The 21,297-nt window shown below is 46.4% G+C and overlaps 1 protein-coding gene across 7 annotated transcripts in view; it reads left to right on the top strand.

The window, feature by feature from the left end:
• LOC115159546 (regulator of G-protein signaling 3) overlaps window positions 1-21,297 on the top strand; it is a 192,598-nt gene that overhangs the window by 27,782 nt on the left and 143,519 nt on the right. For 4 of the 7 annotated variants that reach the window (XM_029709372.1, XM_029709371.1, XM_029709369.1 and 1 more), the window contains 6 exons: window positions 7,866-7,947; window positions 8,264-8,369; window positions 8,608-9,049; window positions 11,389-11,428; window positions 11,559-11,872; window positions 12,867-12,950. In XM_029709372.1, the coding sequence (XP_029565232.1) occupies window positions 7,866-7,947; window positions 8,264-8,369; window positions 8,608-9,049; window positions 11,389-11,428; window positions 11,559-11,872; window positions 12,867-12,950 (1,068 nt within the window). Of the gene's footprint in view, window positions 1-1,033; window positions 1,845-7,865; window positions 7,948-8,263; window positions 8,370-8,607; window positions 9,050-11,388; window positions 11,429-11,558; window positions 11,873-12,383; window positions 12,495-12,866; window positions 12,951-21,297 lie in introns of those variants that run through there. The other 3 variants (XM_029709370.1, XM_029709368.1, XM_029709373.1) reach the window with 3 other exon arrangements.

Genomic DNA, 21,297 nt, shown 5'->3' with positions numbered 1-21,297 from the left:
CAGCCTGTTAGCATTGTGGAGAGAGCCCACTATGGGTTACTCTTTGGCCTCTCCTTTTCTGTGACTCTGTAAACCTCCAGTGAGCCAGCCACTAAAGGATAAATGGAACGGAGACATGTTAAGAATTAATGAGGTCGCTCTGGGGTTACATTTGCCAGTTTTCTGGCCTGGCCGAGCGATGTTTGTTGTTATTTTACATAGATTTCATAGCCCTCCTGTTTCCGGCTCTCATGCCGTAGCCAATCAAAAACAAAAATAGGAGAGTGTTTTGATAACTGGAAAGGGGTTTGCCGGAGTAGCACATTCAAAGACCTGAATTTCTGCACACGGAAAATTGAAAGGAAAAGGAGAGGAAATATGAAAGAACCAAACATAACAAACATGATGGTGTCTGGTGTGAGACTGATGTAAAATAGTTTAGAGAGAGCGGAGGGAGGTCTCCAGAGAGTGTGTCTAGGTGTGAAAACTGACTGTGTGTGTGTGAAAAAGAGAGATTTGCAGAGAAATTGCTGGGTGAGAGGTATGTGGAAGGTTGCAGACTGCCTCCTGCTGCTTTCAGCCGTTCATCAGCAGCGGGTTCTGTCTTTCATTGTAAGAGTTGCACAACAGGAGGCTGCACACAGTGGATGTTTCTTGTTAGCGCATGTGGGTGAATATGGCAAAGGGGGATGCTCATAAGCACACAGGAGTATATCTACTGTATTTATAATACATGCCTGTGATTGAGCGTCTACCGACTCCCTCCTACCTCCGTATGCATAACATACATATTATGTATGCAAAAGCGTTCATTCTCACAGTGCTCTTCTCTCTCTTCCACTTCTACAGTATGATCACACATCTGTGTGTGTGAGCAGTCTGTCTCACCACTCTCTCTCAGCCCTGTACCGCTGGCTCAGGAAGTTGTTCTGGGCTTATCGAGGGTAGGCACACAAACAGGCTGGCCCGGACAGGGCTCGAGGTGGGGGGGAGGAAAAAGAGAGGAGCGTGAGGAGGGGGGGTGAGGGAGCACTTCCTCCCATTCTTCTCCAGAGCAGAGTTCCCATGAGCGGCCATGCCAAGTGCAGTGTGGCTGGAGCAGGCCAACGCAGCACCAGTCTCGCCTCCGCGACGCCAGCCCCCACACACGGACTCACTCAGATCAGAGAAGACTGGACAGCGCTAGGAGGACTCACGGTGTTGCGAGGACCCATACACAGCATTCTGAGGACCCATACACAGCATTCTGAGGACCCATACACAGATTTCTGAGGACCCATACACAGCATTCTGAGGACTCATACACAGCATTCTGAGGACCCATACATAGCATTCTGAGGACCTATACATAGGGCTTGGAGTACCGCACCCGGAGCATTAGAATATTTAATAGAGGATCTAATTGGTGACTGCACTGACCACATACAGAGAACGGTTTCCAGTGCATCTTATTGACTGCATGTTGACCATGCAGATAGGACCATACCTAGTGGTTGCCTCATAAAGGACAGCAATCAACACAGACCATACTGACTGGACTATTCCATAGAGGACCCTAACTAGACAACCACACACAGAGGATCATCCAGAGTGGACAGGAATCAGATTGGTGGACCATACATAACACATTGAAGAGCACATACAGCGTTGGGAGAACCCAAAGGACCATACAGACTATTGTGTTTAGGAGATCTTCCTCTGAGTATAAAGAAGAACAGAGGAACTCTAGAGGAACATCCCCAGAGAACCATCCAGGACTGTAGACAGAGGAGCATCCACAGTGTGTCTGTCTTCAGGAGGAGCCTGGAGTCATGCATACCATCCACGGGCTGTGTAGGGTCTGCATCGCCGCTAGACTGCCTCAGGTCTGTCCCCCTAGATAATCACCTGGAGAGAGAAAGGGAGGGTGGGAGGGAGGGGGGGGATAGAGGGAGAGATAGAAGTGTGTTGTGCATAGGGGTGTGACAAATAGGGGGAGAGTGTCAGGTAAGTGTGCGAGTGAGAAGAGAGGGAGAGGACAAGGAGTGGGGTAGGAGGGTGTGCGAATGGAAGTGCAGAGAATGGGGTAGTGGGAGAATGGAAGAAGAGGGGGAGAGGAGGGATGGGGGTTCAGATAGGGTTCTGTGTGTAGCCGGCTCTTTTGGAGAGACTGCAATACAGACAAAGAGAATGCGTTAGAAAGCATGAACATTTTAAAATGACAAGGGAACAGAAAGATGACAGCAATGATGTAGGAAGCAGACCGTTCAATTGGTTGGGAAAGTATATAGATTTTTTTGTATAGTGCAATTGGATTAAGGCACCGGAACAGTAAGAGAGAGATAGATAGCAGAGTTATGGAATTTGTATTTGAGGCTTTAGGCTTTACTTTGCCATTGGAGTGTTTGCCATTGGAAAGCTCACTCCTACAGTATCTAACGGGGAAGGGAAGTGATGATGAGGAAACCAGTGTAAAAACGAGTGGATGAAAGTGTGTTCCCTGTTTCCTGGGAGAGACAGAAGAATGAGGTCTCCGCCATCTGCATTATTTATCCAGAGGCAATCTGATGGAGAAAAAGAGAGAAAGGGAGAAAATTGAGACTGTGCTACAGGCTAACAATTACACCCAGTCTGGAGTCTCTCATCCTCACTTACAAATCAGTCTCAAGCACAAACCTTTCTTATCTAACAGTTTTCAATCAGTGATTGGAGTTTGCATGGCATCGCGTCAGTACAGCGTGTTGACATGGACACAATACTGGGCTGGCAGAGAGTTCTGTTTTTCTGCCAGCCTAGACATGTTGTCACCAAAACACGGTGACCAAGATAAGGCCTTGCTCAACGGACTGGGAATGTCTTACTGGAGTTATAGTGTTGTGGAGTTCAGCTCACAAACAGACCTGGTAGTGGATGGGAGAGAATTGTTATTTTGCTTTAGTCCTGTAGTGTGTGTGCATGTGTGTGTAAGTTAGTAGTGCAATCACTGAGGCACATCGGGTTTACAGGCTGGAGAGACATCAAACAGAGCATAAGCACACAGAAGACAGACAGACAGACAGACAGTGGGTTGACTCATAGCTGTGGGCTCTCATAGATACTGTAGTGTCTCATGAGATTGTTGAGGCAAAACAACATAGAGAGAAAGCTTGGTCTCACACACACACGCATGCACACACCCATGCACCCACACAATGTGCATCTCACAGAACAACAGGTCACGACTCCACACACACACACACTCACACACTCCTACGTGTTACATAAATACACTCTTGTACAACTCATTTCAATAGCTAAGTCTCTCAATAGCGAGCAATGGTAGTTTCATACTCACTCTAAAGCACCATATAAGTGGGCTCGTAACCTTCTCATTTGACTGGAAGGAGATAGATTGAGGCGTTAGAGGCTCTTGAGACAAACTGGAGATGGGAGAATAGCATCCAGATGCTCACTCTGAGCCGGCTTTGTATGCTGCCTGTCAGACAGTTGTTGCTGGTTCTCTGGCCTTGGCCTGAAGAGCTGTACAAACTGATCGCATTAGTATTGTGGAGCAAGGTTGGACGTGTGTGTTAGCGCATGGGAGAGCAAGACCAGGGATGAGAGTTAGTGAGTAAGAATGTGTGTGTGTGTGTGTACCCACCGTGTGCCCACTGTCAGGCCCTGGATGCCAGTCGGTGTGTGTCTTGTCTCCTTGTGGTCCGGTCCCACGCTCAGAGAGGCCAGGGGGCACCTCTAATTAACACTACCCCCCCTCTACCCTCCCTCTTCTACTGCGTGCCAACCATCCCTTCACACCACTACCCCCTACAGAGCCCCCATTTCTCTCTCCCTTCCTCTTTTCTCTTTCTCTTCTCTCCCTCAGACTCTCCCCCGGCCTTTCTCTATTCGCTTCTGTTGTTTCTCTCTTCTCCCCAACTGTCTTTTTGTCTCTTCTTCTCTTCATCTCACGTCTTCCTTCTCTCTCTCTCTCTCTCTCTCTCTCATATCTGACAGTAGTGATGTTGTCTTTGGTTGTTAGCCAGTATGTTGTGTTATTAAACAGTTGTCTCCTCCACTATCCAGATTATCTACATTTTTTTAACTATCAAGATTATAATTTACTAAACATTTTAAGACTATCAAGATTATCATCTATCAAACATTTAAAAATACTAGCAAGATTATAATCCATGAAACACTTTAAAAGGCTATCAAGATAGTCATCTATCAAGCATTTTAAAATACTATCAAGATTATCATCTATCAAGCATTTTAAAAGACTATCAAGATTATAATCTATCAAACATTTGAAAAGACTATCAAGATTATAATCTATCAAACATTTGAAAAGACTATCAAGATTATCATGTATTTTGATGAGTGGAAAGTGTGTCCAATTTGGAGGATTCTGAGAAATGTCATCATTGACATAACTTGTACAGCCAATCAGTCAGTCAGTCAGCAGTGGGAGGAGGTCAACCCAGCTGTCACCATGGTGGTGGGGACGGTGACATGATGTTGGGGGTGACATACCGTATGTCACCAGTGATTATGGACTGTGACTCTTTGTTCTCACAGTTTGTGTCCATCTATCACAGTGTAATCTGCCAAACTGTCAGCTCACAGCATATCAAGAGTGAATCAGATGAACCAAAGTTTATGCACCAATTTGATTTATCCTTTACTTAATTGTCTTCATCCATTTCAGGCGCCAAGCCCTTACAAAACACTATAATTAGTGATCATGACATTTACAGTATGTGAACGAACATATTGCATTCTCATTGGACATACAGTGCCAGTGAAAAGTTTGGACACACCTACTCATTCAAGGGTTTTTTCTTTATTTTTACTATTTTCTACATTGTAGACATCAAAACTATGAAATAACACATATGGAATCATGTAGTAACCAAAAAGTGTTAAATAAATCACCCTTGCCTTGATGACAGCTTTGCACACTCTTGGCATTCTCTCAAACAGCTTCACGAGGAATGCTTATCCAACGGTCTTGAAGTAGTTCCCACATATGCTGAGCACTTTTTGGCTGCTTTTCCTTCACTCTGTGGTCCAACTCATCCCAAATGATCTCAATTGGGTTGAAGTCGGGTGATTGTGGAGGCCAGGTCATCTGATGCAGCACCATCACTCTCCATCTTGGTTAAATAGCCCTTACACAGCCTGGAGGTGTGTTTTGGGCCATTGTAGAATGCTGTGGAAGACATGCTGGTTAATTAAGGGTGTCTTGAATTCTAAATAAATCAATGACAGTGTCACCAGCAAAGCATCACACCTCCACCTCTTTGCTTCACGGTGAGAACCACACATGCGGAGATCATCCCTTCACCTACTCTATGTCTCACAAAGACACGGCGGTTGGAACCAAAAATCTCAAATTTGGACTCATCAGACCAAAGGACAGATTTCCACCGGTCTAATGTTCATTGCTCGTGTTTTTTGGCCCAAGCAAGTCTCTTCTTATTATTGGTGTTCCTTAGTAGTGGTTTCTTTGCAGCAATTCGACAATGACAGCCTGATTCACGCAGTCTCCTCTGAACAGTTGATGTTGAGATGTGTCTCTTACTTGAACTCTGTGAAGCATTTATTTGGGCTGCAATCTGAGGTGCAGTTAACTCTAATGAACTTATCCTCCGCAGCAGAGGTAACTCTGGGCCTTCCTTTCCTGTGGCGGTCCTCATGAGAGCCAGTTTCATCATAGCGCTTGATGGTTTTTGAAGAAAACTTTCAACGTTTTTGAAATGTTCCGGATTGACTGACCTTCATGTCTTAAAGTAATGATGGACTGTCATTTCTCTTTGCTAATTTGAGCTGTTCTTGTCATAAAATGGACTTGGTCTTTTACCAAATAGGGCTATCTTCTGTATACCGCCCCTACCTTGTCACAACACAACTGACTGGCTCAAACGCATTAAGAAGGATAGAAATTCCACAAATTAACTTTTAAACAATGCACACCTTTTTGATGACTACGCCATGAAGCTGGTTGAGAGAATGCCAAGAGTGTGCAAAGCTGTCATCAAGGCAAAGGGTGCCAACTTTGAAGAATCTCAAATATAAAATATATTTTGACTTGTTTCACACTTTTTTTGGTTACTGCGTGATTCCATGTGTGTTATTTCATAGTTTTGATGTCTTCACTATTATTCTACTATGTAGAAAATAGTCAAATAAAGAAAAACCCTTGAATGAGTAGGTGTGTCCAAACTTTTCACAGGTACTGTACATAGGGATTGTATATGGCCTTGCAATAATGGGCATCAAGAGGTTTTAACAGTTCATGTTAATTCTTCGGGATCGGTGTCCCTTCCACGGGACGGTTGAGGTAACGTAGGCTAATACGATTAGCGTGAGGTTGTAAGTAACAAGAAAATTTCCCAGGATGTAGACATATCTGATATTTGCAGAAAACTTACATTCTTGTTAATCTAACTGCACTGACCAATTTACAGTAGCTATTACAGTGAAAGAATACCATACTATTGTTTGAGGAGAGTGCACAATTTTGAACATGAAAAGTTATTAATGAACAAATTAGGCACATTTGGGCAGTCTTGACACAAAATTTTTAACCGAAATACAATGGTTCATTAGATCAGTCTAAAACGTTGCACATACACTTATGCCATCTAGTGGCCAAAATCTAAATTGCACCTGGGCTGGAAAAATAATACATTATGGCCTTTCTCTTGCATTTCAAAATGATGGTACAAAAAAATACCAAAGAACGTTTTTTTTTTGTATTATCTTTTACCAGATCTATTGTGTTATATTCTCCTACGTTCCTTTCACATTTCCATAAACTTCAACGTTTTTCCTTACAAATGGTACCAAGAATATGCACATCCTTGCTTCAGGTCCTGAGCTACAGGCAGTTAGATTTGGGTATGTCATTTTAAGCGAAAATTGGAAAAAAAGGGGCTAATCCTTAATAGGTTCAATGTTCAAGTTGGTCACTAGATTACAGATGGTAAATCCTGTAGGCAAATCCGTCAAGGGATTCTAGGAATTCTCCCTAAAACCTTTATTCAAGTCACCGTTTGCTACTTAGGGTTGTACTGTAGTCATCAAAGGTAAACAAGTTAATACGCTTATGCACCTTGATGCCAGTCTCTTAGACATGCTCAGAGGTTAACCACAGACACAGATCTAGGATCAGTATACCCTATTACCATCCTGATCTGAACTATAAGGGGGAGACATAAAACTGACTTTAGATAAGAGTCTTGGATTAACATCGTACTGTGTTTGTGTGTTCAGACAGACTTTTACTGAGCTTAATTTCAGGCCCTATTGTCAGCAGATGAGATGGAAACATTCTTATGGACGGAGCACTGTTGATTTTGGCACACACACTGGCATTATTCCTGGAATTCTTACAGACAGTTTTTGGGCATTGTGTGTGTGTGTGTGTGTGTGTGTGTGTGTGTGTGTGTGTATGTGTGTGTGTGTGTGTGTGTGTGTGTGTGTGTGTGTGTGTGTGTGTGTGTGTGTGTGTGTGTGTGTAAAAATGTAAATGTGTGTGTGTGTGTGTGTGTGTGTGTTTGTGTGTGTGTGTGTGTGTGTGTGTGTGTGCTTGCGCTCTTGCTCTGTGCGGATGCTGTTGTCCACAGTTGGCGTCAGAACCACACCAAAGCGCCCACCTCCTTTGATGAGGGCCAAGGTGCTAGTCTGTGTGGCTGGCATCCACACACTTTCCATCCACACACACTCAGCTGCTGGTCAGTGAGAGAATCACGCTCTAATCTGTAGGCAAAATGCTCACATGTTGGTCTAACTGCTCCTATTTGGCTGTAGATGGCTTTTCGAAAATAATATTTGCTTTTCACTCCATAGACATACAGTACATTGTCATGTAATAATTGAATAATGTCTTTACATATGGTGATTTGATGTCTCTGTGTCTTTAGGTGACCATCCTTCGAGGAAAGGACGGCTATGGCTTCACCATCTGCTCTGACTCTCCAGTGAGGGTACAGGCCGTCGATCCAGGCAAGGCTCTCCTCTCCCTGCTGTCTGTGTGTTGATGTGTGTGTCTGTGTCTGTGAGTTTGTGATTGTGTGTCTGTGTGTTTTTTCCTTCCTGTGTGTGTATACCAGTCTTGCCCCCTACTGTCCTGAGGTGGTTAAGCATATCAGGTTTGTATATAAATGAGTGGGTAGAAGCTTGCTTGTATAACTTTGTGTGTATTTGTGATCTCTTGCCCCATCTGCTCTCCTGAAGTGGTCAGAGATTTGTGTGTGTGGGTATTTGTGCGATATCTGTGTGTGTGTGTGTGGCCCTCTACTGACCTCTCTCCTGTCTTCAGGTGGTCCGGCGGATCAGGCAGGTCTGCAGCATTTGGACACTGTGCTGCAGCTCAATGGTCAGCCTGTAGAACAGTGGAAATGTGTGGAGCTCGCCCACGCCATCAGGTACTACAGGCAGGGAGACACAGAGGAAATAATGGACTAAACCAACTTTGACAGGGATAACTATCGTCAACACTTATAGAGCTCCACATGTACATTTTTTAAGTTTATCTATGCACAGCAATTCCTATATAGACACTCTGGCCCGTGGCCTCTTTGCTCACGTCCTTTGCCGGCGATAAGCTTACCTTTTCACTCTTCCTGACTAGTTGTCACATTCCCTCTCTCCCTCCCTCTACAGAAACAGCTCCAATGAGATCACGGTGGTGGTGTGGCGCACCGGGCCGGCTGCCAAGCCCAGTTTTGAGGGCCTCATTCACCGGCCCTCCTACAAGCCCAACTACGACACCCCCTCACCCCCCACCAGGCGGAGGGACAGGTCCAAGGACCGGCTAGACCGTGACAAGATCCCCCCAGCCGTGCCCCCCCTCCCTGCCCACCACAGGACCAGCCGCCGGGTGCTGGTCAACGGCTCTGAGGGGGGCGGCAGGGGAGTGGTAGGAGGAGTAGGGGGGCCGTGGGGGGAGAGGAGGTGCTTAGGAGGGGGGGCGGAAGAGGTGGATGGTAAAGCCAGGAGCCAGACCCATAGCCAGAGCCACACAGCCACGCTGAAGGGGACTAGAGTGAAGGCGTCCAACGGAGATAACTACATCATCCTGGCCCCCATAAACCCAGGAAGCCAGGTACTGCCGGGGGAGCAGAGGCTCATGGTCCATCCCAGGCTCCTGCCTTACCCCCTCGATGGCACTATCTAGACCCTGACATACACTGGAGATCTCAATATGTGCCATTCATACCTGCCATAGATCTGTGCCAATCCTACCTGACATACACTATCTGCCATTTAAATCTGAGATATACCCTGCCATTCTAACCTGAGAAATATCTGTGTAATTCAAACTGACACGTGCATTCTGTAAATCACATATACTATATATAGTAAATAGTTCAATAGGTAGTTGAATGAGAAATTGTGAAAAAAAAGTATACAATCAAGAGTTGAGATTTGCTGCAATAGTAGGTAGTATTCAAGCCCCTATATGGGGAAAGCCACAGTTGACCCATGGGGTGTTCTATCAAATGATGCACACTGTAACATCCTGTGACATGCTGTATATGAGGCAATAGCTCTTTATGATAAAGACATAATAAAGTGTAACAAATGGATAAAGAAACACACTGATTGTGAACTTGATTCCTTAACATCCCCAACCATACAACACTAACCATCCAGCCTGGAAGAAGGGACCAGTTATGTTGAAGCAATGAATGCAGAGAACCAGAAAACCTAGAACTTCTAGTCTTGACCTAATCCTCCATTATCTGTCCCACTGAGCTTGAACAGCCAATCACAGACAGTAATGTGGCTGAGGGGTTCCGTGACTCAGTAGCCTGGTTGTTAGAAGGCCTCTAGCGGAAATGAAGGAGGCTGTATACCCTGCATTCCATCCAGACCCAGGGACCTCGACACTGTAAGGCTGTCGGTTAGTCTGGGAGCTGCAGCCTGCCTGGCAATCTGAGTGTGTGTGCGCTTGTTCAGCGCATGTGTGTATGTAGGGCAGTGTGTTTGTTTGAGGGTAGCTGTGCTGCCTCAACAGATATGGCATGACATAGGGCTCAGAGAGCATGATGGGAACGTCTTCTGTGTCTAAATGCTAAGAGGAGAGCACAGGGGTTAGGGGGTTAGGAGTGTGAGGGGGTGGACTGGCTTGGACGGCTGTGGAGGAGGATTGGATGGAGTGGGAATAGGATGCAGAAAAGGGGATAGAGGGGGAGAGAGGGATAAGCGAGGGAGGTGATGGAGGAATGGCTACCCCCCATTAATCCATTACCTTCCCTATGGGGAAATATGGGTTAGGGAACAGAGTAGATATGGGTATATATTTTACCTTTATTTAACTAGGAAAGTCAGTTAAGAACAAATTCTTGTTTACAATGTCTGCCTACACCGGCCAAACCCGGACGACGCTGGGCCAATTGTGCGCCGCGCTATGGGACTCCCAATCACGGCCGGTTGTGATACAGCCTGAATAATAGTAGTACATCAAGAGGTTGGAATAATGGTTATAAGAAGTAGAAGGGATTAATGGGGTAGCGAGAGGCAATGATGGATGGATGACGGGTACAGCAGAAGAGGGAAAAAGAGGGTAGAGGAAAGGAAGAATGTAGATAAAGCAGTTGTCAAAGTGGATGGAAATAAGAGGATAGAACCTTTCTGACTAAATCCAAACATTGAAGGATGGGGTACTGGAGCATCTCTCCTCCAGGTCAGAGCAGGCATACAATCCATGATGATTTGGTTTCATCCTGTCAGCCAGTCCCCACTGAAACACACACAGCAGAGGAATCAATCATGGAAGATAGTTGTATGTAACAGCCATTGATATGCCTCTGGTTGGTTCACCTCTTTCACCTGGCTTGTTATATCGGGTAGATCTTATCTTTAGGCACAGTTCTAGGATCAGCTTCCCCCTCCCCCATTACATTTCCAGGGGCAACGTTACTTGGGTACTTGAGTAGTTATCTGTAGGCACAGTTCTAGGATCAGCTCTCCCCACCAACCGTTCAATTTCCAAGGGCAATGTCGTCCTTCGCCTGTATTCATAGTGCTACAGTACAATACAGTACGGTACAGTACAGTACAGTGTGTGGTTGACGTCTGTGTCACTCAAGGCCATAAGAATCAATGAACAGCACAGTCACCATCATGTATCAACAGCACACATTAGCTCTCAGGTCACTGGGTCTATTCCTTGAGCTGAACACATGTTTATTGAATATGTGACATGGCTCACTGGCCTGAGAACACATAGGCCTACTGCACTACAGTAGTAATGGAGTCAGACAACAGTCTGTGGCCCCATTCCATGCTCAACACGACCAGTGCTTCAGTTTGACTTCATGTTAGGCATTTATTATGGTGGGATGGATACATTACATGTGAAAGTATCCTAAAGCAGCGTATGGTATTGGTCAACTGTTATAACAGGACCATTGATTGTGATGCTTTTGTCTCTTTCAGATATTGAGGCCTGTCTACCAGGACAACCATGGTACCTTGGGTAAGCCACTACTGACTAGGATTTTAATGAACAAGGTGGTTTTGCAGGACAATTCTATCTATAACCACTGTACTTCTATGTACCCAGGCTAACTCCCAGTGTGTGTTTTTGTGCGTGGGATGTCTCTCAGCAGGGAGGATATACCCGGGTCAGGCCAGCATGCCCCAGAAACAGGGGTCTGGCGGTGCCCCGCCTGGGGGTGTAGGACTAGCAGGCCGGACCACCTTCCTACGACGCTCCACTAATGCCAAGATGTCTAAGCCATCCGAAGCCAACCTCTCTGGCCAACCCCCACCCAGCTACCAGCAGGTCCAGAGCTCCAACTTTGCTAACTACCAGAACTGTACTATAGTACACTCCCATGTACAACACGACAACCCGCACGGCAACTATGGCTACGTCAAAGCAGCACCCAAGATCCTTATCTTCCCCATCTTTGTTCAGGTGTGTGTGTGTGTGTGTGCGTGTGTGTGTGTGTGCATGTGTTTGCGTGTGTGTGTGTCTGTGTGTGTATATGTGACTCACCATTTTTGCATCTCTCTGTTAGTGCCGTTAGGGGTTTTCCCCTTTTATTTTGATCACTTTTAAGAAAACCACGTTTGTTGCAGTGCTTCTCCTCTCTGTGTATCTGTGTAGCAACATATGATTCTGTCATAAAAACACTAGAATGAATCACATTTCCTCTATATGTCCAATGTCAAGGTGTGAGTGTATTGCACAACTGGACTACCCACTTCCCAGGATTCTACAATGGTCTGTAATAGTACTTCCTGTTGACTAACTGAATCACCTAGCTGCACAGTGAAACAGCCATCCCTGTGGTCTCTCTAGCTCCAGTCCGGGTCCACAAGAGGATGTGGCTACCACCCCCGCTGCACTAGCGCTTTTAGCCTAGCGCCACTTCACAGATTGAGCATCTCACAGACTCCTGCAGTCACAGCTCACACTGTGAGGATCTCTGTAGAGACTGGTGCGACTGTAGCTACACGAGAGCCGCCAGCTGCACAGCCTGTATTGTTCCCTTTGGTGGGCAGAGAGCATGGAGCTTGGAGCTAATATGGAGATGGTACTGTAGCTACATGCTCCTTCATGTACAGCTATGTTCATGAGAACACCCCTCCCAGATATGTCTATCCTTGAAACATGTCTATCAATCTGTATCTCTATTTAGTGGTATTTGTGAGTGTTGTGAATGATATTGTACGTTTATAGCAGGGTTATGAGTTTAGTATCAGTGACTTTTGTTGTAGTATTGTGTACTGTCATTATAAGCAATATTAGTAAATGTAGTGTGTTTGAAGTGATATAAAACTGCAGTATTTTGCCATGGATGATAATGTAATCTTCATTTAATTCCTAGTATGTTGCCTAAACGTAATCTAACGTTTAATCTAATGTCAATCTAACCCTTAACTCTCCTCTCCTCCTGGGTGTGCAGCCTCTGGACCTGTGTAACCCCACACGGACACTGGTGGTCTCTGAGGAGATGATCCTCCACGAGAGCAAGCACCTCTCCATTAAGGTAAACGGCTTCTGACGAGAGGTGTGTGTGTGTGTGTGTGTGTGTGTGTGTGTGTGTGTGTGTGTGTGTGTGTGTGTGTGTGTGTCAGGATCAGTAAAATCAGTGAGATGGGACTTGTTAATGAAAATATTTAAGAGAGGAACACGTTGTGAGAATCTGACACAAGTCTCTATACTGCCATTCTAGTTCTCTTCATTCATATTCTACAACTGCAAATGTTGGGTTTGTTTAACTGTCAAAATGTTTGTGGAATGCAGTATGAAAATGTTTCCCAGCCCTTGTCAATGTTCTTAAATACCCTCCCAGTGCCTCTGTCTTTGATGTGTTGTGTAATACCAGCAGAGAACAGAGGAAACAGAGAAAGAGACCACAGTTTGAAAACCTCTGGGTGGCTGCTGCACTGCATTGGACTTCTATACTATTGTTTTCTCTTGGCTTTTCCTCTCCTCTCCTCTCCTCTCCTCTCCTCTCCTCTCCTCTCCTCTCCTCTCCGTTCCGCTCCTCTCCTCTCCCCTCAGACAGACAATGATACAGGACTAGCATTGGAACAAATATTTTGCTAGTTTGACAGAATCCATCTCATAGAGTTTGTTTATCATAGAGACGATGCTGACAACTCGGTTCAAAAATAACTTTACATCTCATAACTATTTGAAAAGGGAGAGAGAGAGAGAGAGAGAGAGAGAGAGAGAGAGAGAGAGAGAGAGAGAGAGAGAGAGAGAGAGAGAGAGAGAGAGAGAGAGAGAGAGAGAGAGAGAGGGAAGATTGCTGATCAAACTGTTCATTGCACAGGACTGTGTATCTACATGAGGGGCTGTTGTTTAGTAGTGGGGAATTAATTATTTAGGACCCAGAATGGTACTTCTGGAGTGTTGCACAGTGACCGGCTTTTATTTAATGGATCAAAGGGTTCCTATACTTTTGAAATCTCTGCTATGATAAATTCTCTTGTTTCGCCCTCTCTCCCTCAGCTCTCTTTTATGTCCTGCTCTGTGTGTGCACTCTGGCTTTTCTATGTAGCTCTTTCCATGTTTCTGTACAGTATGTCTCTGTCTCTCTCTGTGTCATTCTCTCTGTCTCTGTCTCGCTCTCGCTCAATTCAATTAAAATGGCTTTATTGAGATGGGAAACATATGTTACAATGCCAAAGTAAATGGAATAGACAATAAACAAAATGGAAATTAACAAGGGAAACCTCTTCACACCTTCAGTGAGCTGTCATTTCTACTTGTAACACTTTTCTTTGTTCCATATGGCTCTTTAACACTGTATACCAGTAGTTGCAATTCATAGGTCATTGTTTATGACAGAAAATGTAGATTGATATTCATTTCTAGAGAGTTTGTCAGCGCAATTTATATCCATTCATTTGGAAATATTTGACTCATGTTATATAAGAGCAAACATAGTTGAAAGAAATGTTGAGGTTGTGGCACAGTATTTAATGGGAAACTGCTGTGAATAGCATTGATAGAAAAAAACAACAAGTACTAAAAAAATATATGGTCTATCTGTCAATCTGAAATTCACAGATTATAGTAAACGTTGCTTACTGTACAGTACTGTATTGCACACATACAGTACCAGAGATAAAGTGATATTGAACAGGGGTCACACACTTACTAAAAAGTCAGGACAATACGCACAATGATCTGAGGCATGATATTGTTCTGTGTTCCTCATTGCCTCTCTCATTCTTCTTCTCTCTTTTTCCTCTCTCGCTCGCTCGCTCTCTCTTTCTTTCTTTCTTTCTCTCGCTCTCTCTCTCTTGTTCCCTCTGTCACGTTTCCTGACCTGTGTGTAGTGTTATCAGTGGGAAGACCATATGGCCTCCAGAACTTCCTCTACAGTTAGTTATCAGTGGCTACATAACCATTGAGTAGCATCATCAGTACAGTACAATGGACAGGGGGACTTTATTTTATTTATGATACATTGGATCCGGGCAGTAGTTTCAATCAAATACAGTATTCACTAAATTCATATGCTGCGTCTCTCTCTCATATTTTATAAATCATACTGTTTTAACGAGAACTCTTCAAAAATAGCAATACAGTACAAAGGGCCATTGTTGCCCATATTTGCCCTTGTAGTTGTAAGTGCCTGTAAGTCCTGCAGTCATTCTATAGACTGGTGGTTGAATGTGACTACCTCCCTTTGGCCTTGGCTTTAGTGGAAAGATACAATACAAGGTTGTGATGGTGAGGGTGGATATTATAATACACAGAAGTTTTCCATCCTGTGTTTTCTGGGAATGAGAGAGCGGAGCAAGATAGGGAAGCCATGCCAAGCAGGGCAGCCATTGTGATAATATTGTCCAGGAAATGTGATGGAGAGGTGTGTGTGGGGGGCAGAGAGGAGGGGGGGGGGGGCAGTGGTCTAGGAGAGGAAGACCAGGAGGCCCTGTTTACTATCGAGGGGGGTTGCTAGGTGGTTGGCAGAAAGGGTGTTTGACCTCACTCAATATATGCACAGTGATGTGATGTCAAGTTTTAGCAAGATGAGATTTTCAGCAAAGTTTAACTCAGTCTCTCCCCCTCTCTCTCTCTCCTTCTCTCTCTTGCTCTCACAAACACACACACACGCAAACACACGCACAAACATACATCCTGACAAGCTGATTCTGGATGACCTCCCTATCTATCCCCCTCTCACCTCCCTGAGAAGACAAAAGAGATCAGCTGTGATGTTTTTGTTTGTTGAGGGGTGGGCTTAAAAAACAACTGTGACCCTGTTGACTTGAGTCTTCTTGACATTCTCTTTCTCCCTGAGGGGTTCAGGTCTGTGGACATGTCTAAATGATTGATAGCAGACAGGAGAGGAGGGAAAGCGAGAGGGAGGGAGTGGGGGCTGTGTGCGGAGGACTGGATGTTAGAATATCCCTCTATCACCTGCTCTGTTGGTTTCAACTGTGTTCATATTATTGAAACATTTTTGTCATGTAGCTGTGTGTGTGTGTGTGTGTGTGTGTGTGTGTGTGTGTGTGTGTGTGTGTGTGTGTGTGTGTGTGTGTGTGTGTGTGTGTGTGTGTGTGTGTGTCTACTGCAGATAAAAATGGACAATACTGCATACGTACTGGGAAGAATTGCCTTTTCTGTTCCAATTCTATACAGTTTTTTTTCACATTCATTGTGTCAAATGAGCTTTTCAGATCCTCACTGTGTTTCGGAGGAGAGCATCGGAGCTGCATGGTAATTGTGGCCCCTGGCTGGGACTTGATAAAAGAAGACAAATATTTAACAATCCATGTTTGTAGATAATCAGTGTGGGGCCAGACATCTCTGAAGATTGGCACTGTTTTAATTAGAAATCTGTGTTGTTACAGATTTTATCTTAGTGTTGCAAGCCTGGCCGTACTAACCCTGGGTGCACATCAAACTCCTACACACACACAAACGCACACACACGCACGCACACGCACACGCACGCACACACACACACACACACGCACGCACGCACGCACACACACACGCACGCACGCACGCACACACACAAGTAATAGTGGTTGAGTGCTTTTCTGAAGATAGCGAGTATAGAGATAAGCTTATTGATATCACTGCACCATCCATACTCCACCCACACACAGATAGACAGACAGACAGACCAACAGACCACAACAGCAAGACCCTCAGCATCCTCTCGATCTGCATAGAAACAACATTCACAAAAAAAACACACACCCCGCCCACACATAGCCTACACACACTGTTTGCTGTACTGTGTTGATGCATATTATGCAAGACCTTTGCTGTAGCTTCCTTGGTGTTGCCCAGAGGTGGTTTACTGAGTGTGTTGTTTGTTTAACACTAATGTGAGGCATGACTTTTAACAGTTTGTGTTGTGCCTTCTGTTAAGAGAAACAGGGAAAACTTACCACTGACATACACGCGCACACACACACACACACACACACACACACACACACACACACACACACACACACACACACACACACACACACACAAACAGACACACATTCATGCACATAAAGTATTTGCATACACATAATTATTTATCGCAAACAGAATTGCACAAAGTATATTCAAATCTTATCAAATGCTTGTGAAATGCTTACTTACAGGCCCTTAACCAACAATGCAGTTTTAAGAAAAATAAGAGTTAAGAAAAATATTTACTAAACTAAAGTAAAAAATAAAAAAGCAACAATAAAATAACAATAACGAGGCTGTATACAGGGGGTACCGGTACCGAGTCATCTGCGGGAGTACAGGTATTTGAGGTAATATGTACATGTACGTAGAGGTCAAGTGACTATGCATAGATAATAGATAATAAACAGCGAGAATCAGCAGCGTAAAAAAAGGGCGGGGTCAATTGATATAGTATGGGTAGCCATTTGATTAGCTGTTCAGCAGTCTTATGGCTTGGGGGTAGAAGCTGTTACAAAGCCTTTTGGTCCTAGACTTGGCTCCGGTACCGCTTGCCGTGTGGGAGCAGAGAGAACAGTCAATGACTAGCGTGGCTGGAGTCTTTGGCAATTTTAGGGCCTTCCTCTGAGACTGCCTGGTATAGAGGTCCTGGATGGCAGGAAGCTTTGCCCCTGTGATGTACTGGGCCATACGCACTACCCTCTGTAGTGCCTTGTGGTCGGAGCCAAAGCAGTTGCCATACCAGGCGGTGATGCAACCAGTTAGGATGCTCTCGATGGTGCAGCTGTAGAACTTTTGAGGACCCATGCCATATCTTTTCAGTCTCCTGAGGGGGAAAAGGAGTTGTCGTGCCCTCTTCACGACTGTCTTGGTGTGCTTGGGCCATGTTAGTTTGTTGGTGATGTGGACACCAAGGAACTTAAAGATCTCAACCTGCTCCACTACAGCCCCGTCGTTGAGAATGGGGGTGTCTTCGGCACTCCTTTTCCTGTAGTCCATGAATATCTCCTTTGTCTTGATCACATTGAGGGAGAGGTTGTTATCCTGACACCACATTTCCAGGTCTCTGACCTCATCCCTATAGGCTGTCTCATCGTTGTCGGTGAGCAGGCCTACCACCATTGTGTCGTCAGCAAACTTAATGATGGTGTTGGAGTTGTGCTTGGCCACGCAGTTATGGGTGAACAGAAAGGGACTAAGAACGCACCCCTGAGGGGCCCCTGTGTTGAGGATCAGCGTGGTAGATTTGTTGTTTCCTACCCTTACCACCTGGGGGTGGCCCGTCAGGAAGTCCAGGATCGAGACGCAGAGGGAGGTGTTTAGTCCCAGGGTCCTTAGCTTAGTGATGAGCTTTAATAACCTCTTAAAGATATGTCCCTTTTTTTACATTTTCACCTAAAATGACATACCCAAATCTAACTGCCTGTAGCTCCGGCCCTGAAGCAAGAATATGCATATTCGTGGTACCATTTGAAAGGAAACACTTTGAAGTTTGTGGAAATGTGAAAGGAATGTAGGAGAATATAACATAATAGATCTGGTAAAAGATAATACAAAGAAAAAACCAACCGTTCTTTTGTATTTTTTGTACCATAATTTTGAAATGCAAGAGAATAATGTATTATTCCAGCCCAGGCGCAATTTAGATTTTGGCCACGAGATGGCATCAGTGTATTTGCAAAGTTTTAGACTGATCCAATGAACCATTGCATTTCTCTTCAAAATGTTGTATCAAGACTGCCCAAATGTGCCTAATTTGTTTATTAATAACTTTCCATGTTCAGAATTGTGCACTCTCCTCAAACAATAGCATGGTATTCTTTCACTGTAATAGCTACTAACTGGTCAGTGCAGTTAGATTAACAAACATTTAAGCTTTCTGACAAAATAAGATATGTCTATGTCCTGGGAAATGTTCTTGTTACTTACAACCTCATGCTAATCGCATTAGCCTACGTTAGCTCAACCATCCCATGGACGGGACACCGATTGGTGTTGAACGCTGAGTTGTAGTCAATGAATAGCATTCTCACATAGGTGTTCCTTTTGTCCAGGTGGGAAAGGGCAGTGTTGAGTGCAATAGAGATTGCTGATCTGTTGGGGCAGTATGAAAACTGGAGTGGGTCTAGGGTGTCTGGGATGATGGTGTTGATGCGAGCCATGACCAGCCTTTCAAAGCACTTCAAGACTACAGACGTGAGTGCTACAGGATGGTAGTCATTTAGGCAGGTTACATTGGTGTTCTTGGGCACAGGGACTATGGTGGTCTGTTTGAAACATGTAGGTATTACGGACTCGGCCAGGGACAGGTTGAAAATGTCAGTGAAGACAGTTAGTCAGCACATGCTCGGTGTACACGTCCTGGTAATCCCTCTGGCCCTGCGGCCTTGTGAATGTTGACCTGTTTAAAAGTCTTACTCACATCGGAAACGTTGAGTGTATGGTGTTGGTCCAGTCCTGTGTGGTGAAGTTTCACTGATACACATACTATGCTGAAAAACTAACCGACACACACATCTAATAGCAGCTCCAGTGCAAAGGACCCGTCCAGTCACCATTGAGACCTAGCGCATTACAATAGGTTATAGAGGGCTAGAGGAGGGGTAACCCTGTAACGTTTGTCGTCGGGAGACGAGGAAGCGGACCAAAACGCAGCTGGGAGCGAATACATGTTTATTTAACACACTAGAATTAAACATGTACACAAAATCAAGGAAAAACTGCCTATACGTTACGTGCTCAAATAACGAGACAACAACCCACAAACATCGTGGGGGAAAAGGAACTTAAATGTGATTCCCAATCAGACTTCACAAGCGACAGCTGTCTGATTGGGAAATCACCCCCGAGCCCAACATAGAAATAAAACACAAAGAAAGGCTATAACCAAAACATAGAAAATAAAGCATAGAAATGCCACACCCTGACCAAAATAGCAGAGTTCACCTGGTCAGGGCGTGACAGTACCCCCCCTCCAACGGTGCGTACTCCCGGCGCACCGACCTAAAGTCTATTAGGGGGGGGGGACCCGGGTGGGCGCCTCACCCTCGGTGGAGGCTCTGGCCCCGGGCGTGTTTCTCCCCCTGCCTCCACCCTAGCCCTACCCCTCTGGCCCGGACTGGACCACTGTGGAGCGGCATGCTCAGGCTCCGGAGCGGAGCCGTCGACCGGAACAGGATTGGGCACCGGTGGACCAGACACGGGCCGTGCCGGACTGTGGACACGCACCGTGGGCTTGGTGCGGGGAACAGGAACGGGCCGGACAGGACTGTGGACACACACCGTGGGCTTGGTGCGGGGAATAGGGACGGGCCGGACAGGACTGTGGACACGCACCGTGGGCTTGGTGCGGGGAACAGGGACGGGCCGGACAGGACTGTGGACACGCACCGTGGGCTTGGTGCGGGGAACAGGGATGGGCCGGACAGGACTGGGGACACGCACCACTAACCTGGTGCGGGGAGCAGGGACGGGCCGGACAGGACTGGGGACACGCACCACTAACCTGGTGCGGGGAGCAGGGACGGGCCGGGCCGGACTGGGGACACGCACCACTAACCTGGTGCGGGGAGCAGGGACGGGCCGGACAGGACTGGGGACACGCACCACTAACCTGGTGCGGGGAGCAGGGACGGGCCGGACAGGACTGGGGACACGCACCACTGACTTGGTGCGGGGAGCAGGGACGGGCCGGACCGGACTGGGGACACGCACCACTGACTTGGTGCGGGGAGCAGGGACGGGCCAGACAGGACTGGGGACACGCACCACTAACCTGGTGCGGGGAGCAGGGACGGGCCGGACAGGACTGGGGACACGCACCACTAACCTGGTGCGGGGAGCAGGGACGGGCCGGACAGGACTGGGGACACGCACCACTAACCTGGTGCGGGGAGCAGGGACGGGCCAGACAGGACTGTGAACACGTACTGGTGACCTGAAGCGTGGAGCCGGTTTAGCAACTCGTCCTGGCTGGATGCCCATCCTAGCACGGCATGTGCTGGGCATGTCCACCGGACGCACTGGGCTGTGCGGGCGCACTGGCGACACAGCGCGCAACTCTGCATACCATGGCTTGGTGCGGGGAGCAGGGACGGGCCGGGCAGGACTGTGGACACGCACCGTGGGCTTGGTGCGGGGAGCAGGAATGGGCCAGACAGGACTGTGAACACGCACTGGTGAACTGAAGCGTGGAGCCGGTTTAGCCACTCGTCCTGGCTGGATGCCCATCCTAGCACGGCATGTGCTGGGCATGTCCACCGGACGCACCGGGCTGTGCGGGCGCACTGGCGACACAGCGCGCAACTCCGCGTACCATGGCTCCTCCTCCAGATCTTCCCTCTGCAGGTCCTCAATCAACTGCCTCATCATCTTCGTCTCTTCCTCCGCCGTCATCCCCCATGAGAGCAGTGGTCTGGGCTCTTCCTCTGCCCTTCCGGTGTTTTCCGGGCCTCCTC

The sequence above is a fragment of the Salmo trutta genome, chromosome 23 (assembly GCF_901001165.1).
Source record: "Salmo trutta chromosome 23, fSalTru1.1, whole genome shotgun sequence".
Classification (NCBI taxonomy): Eukaryota; Metazoa; Chordata; class Actinopteri; order Salmoniformes; family Salmonidae; genus Salmo; species Salmo trutta.
The sequence above is the reverse complement of the archived record's forward strand: the minus strand, read 5'-3'. Positions and strand labels throughout refer to the sequence as shown.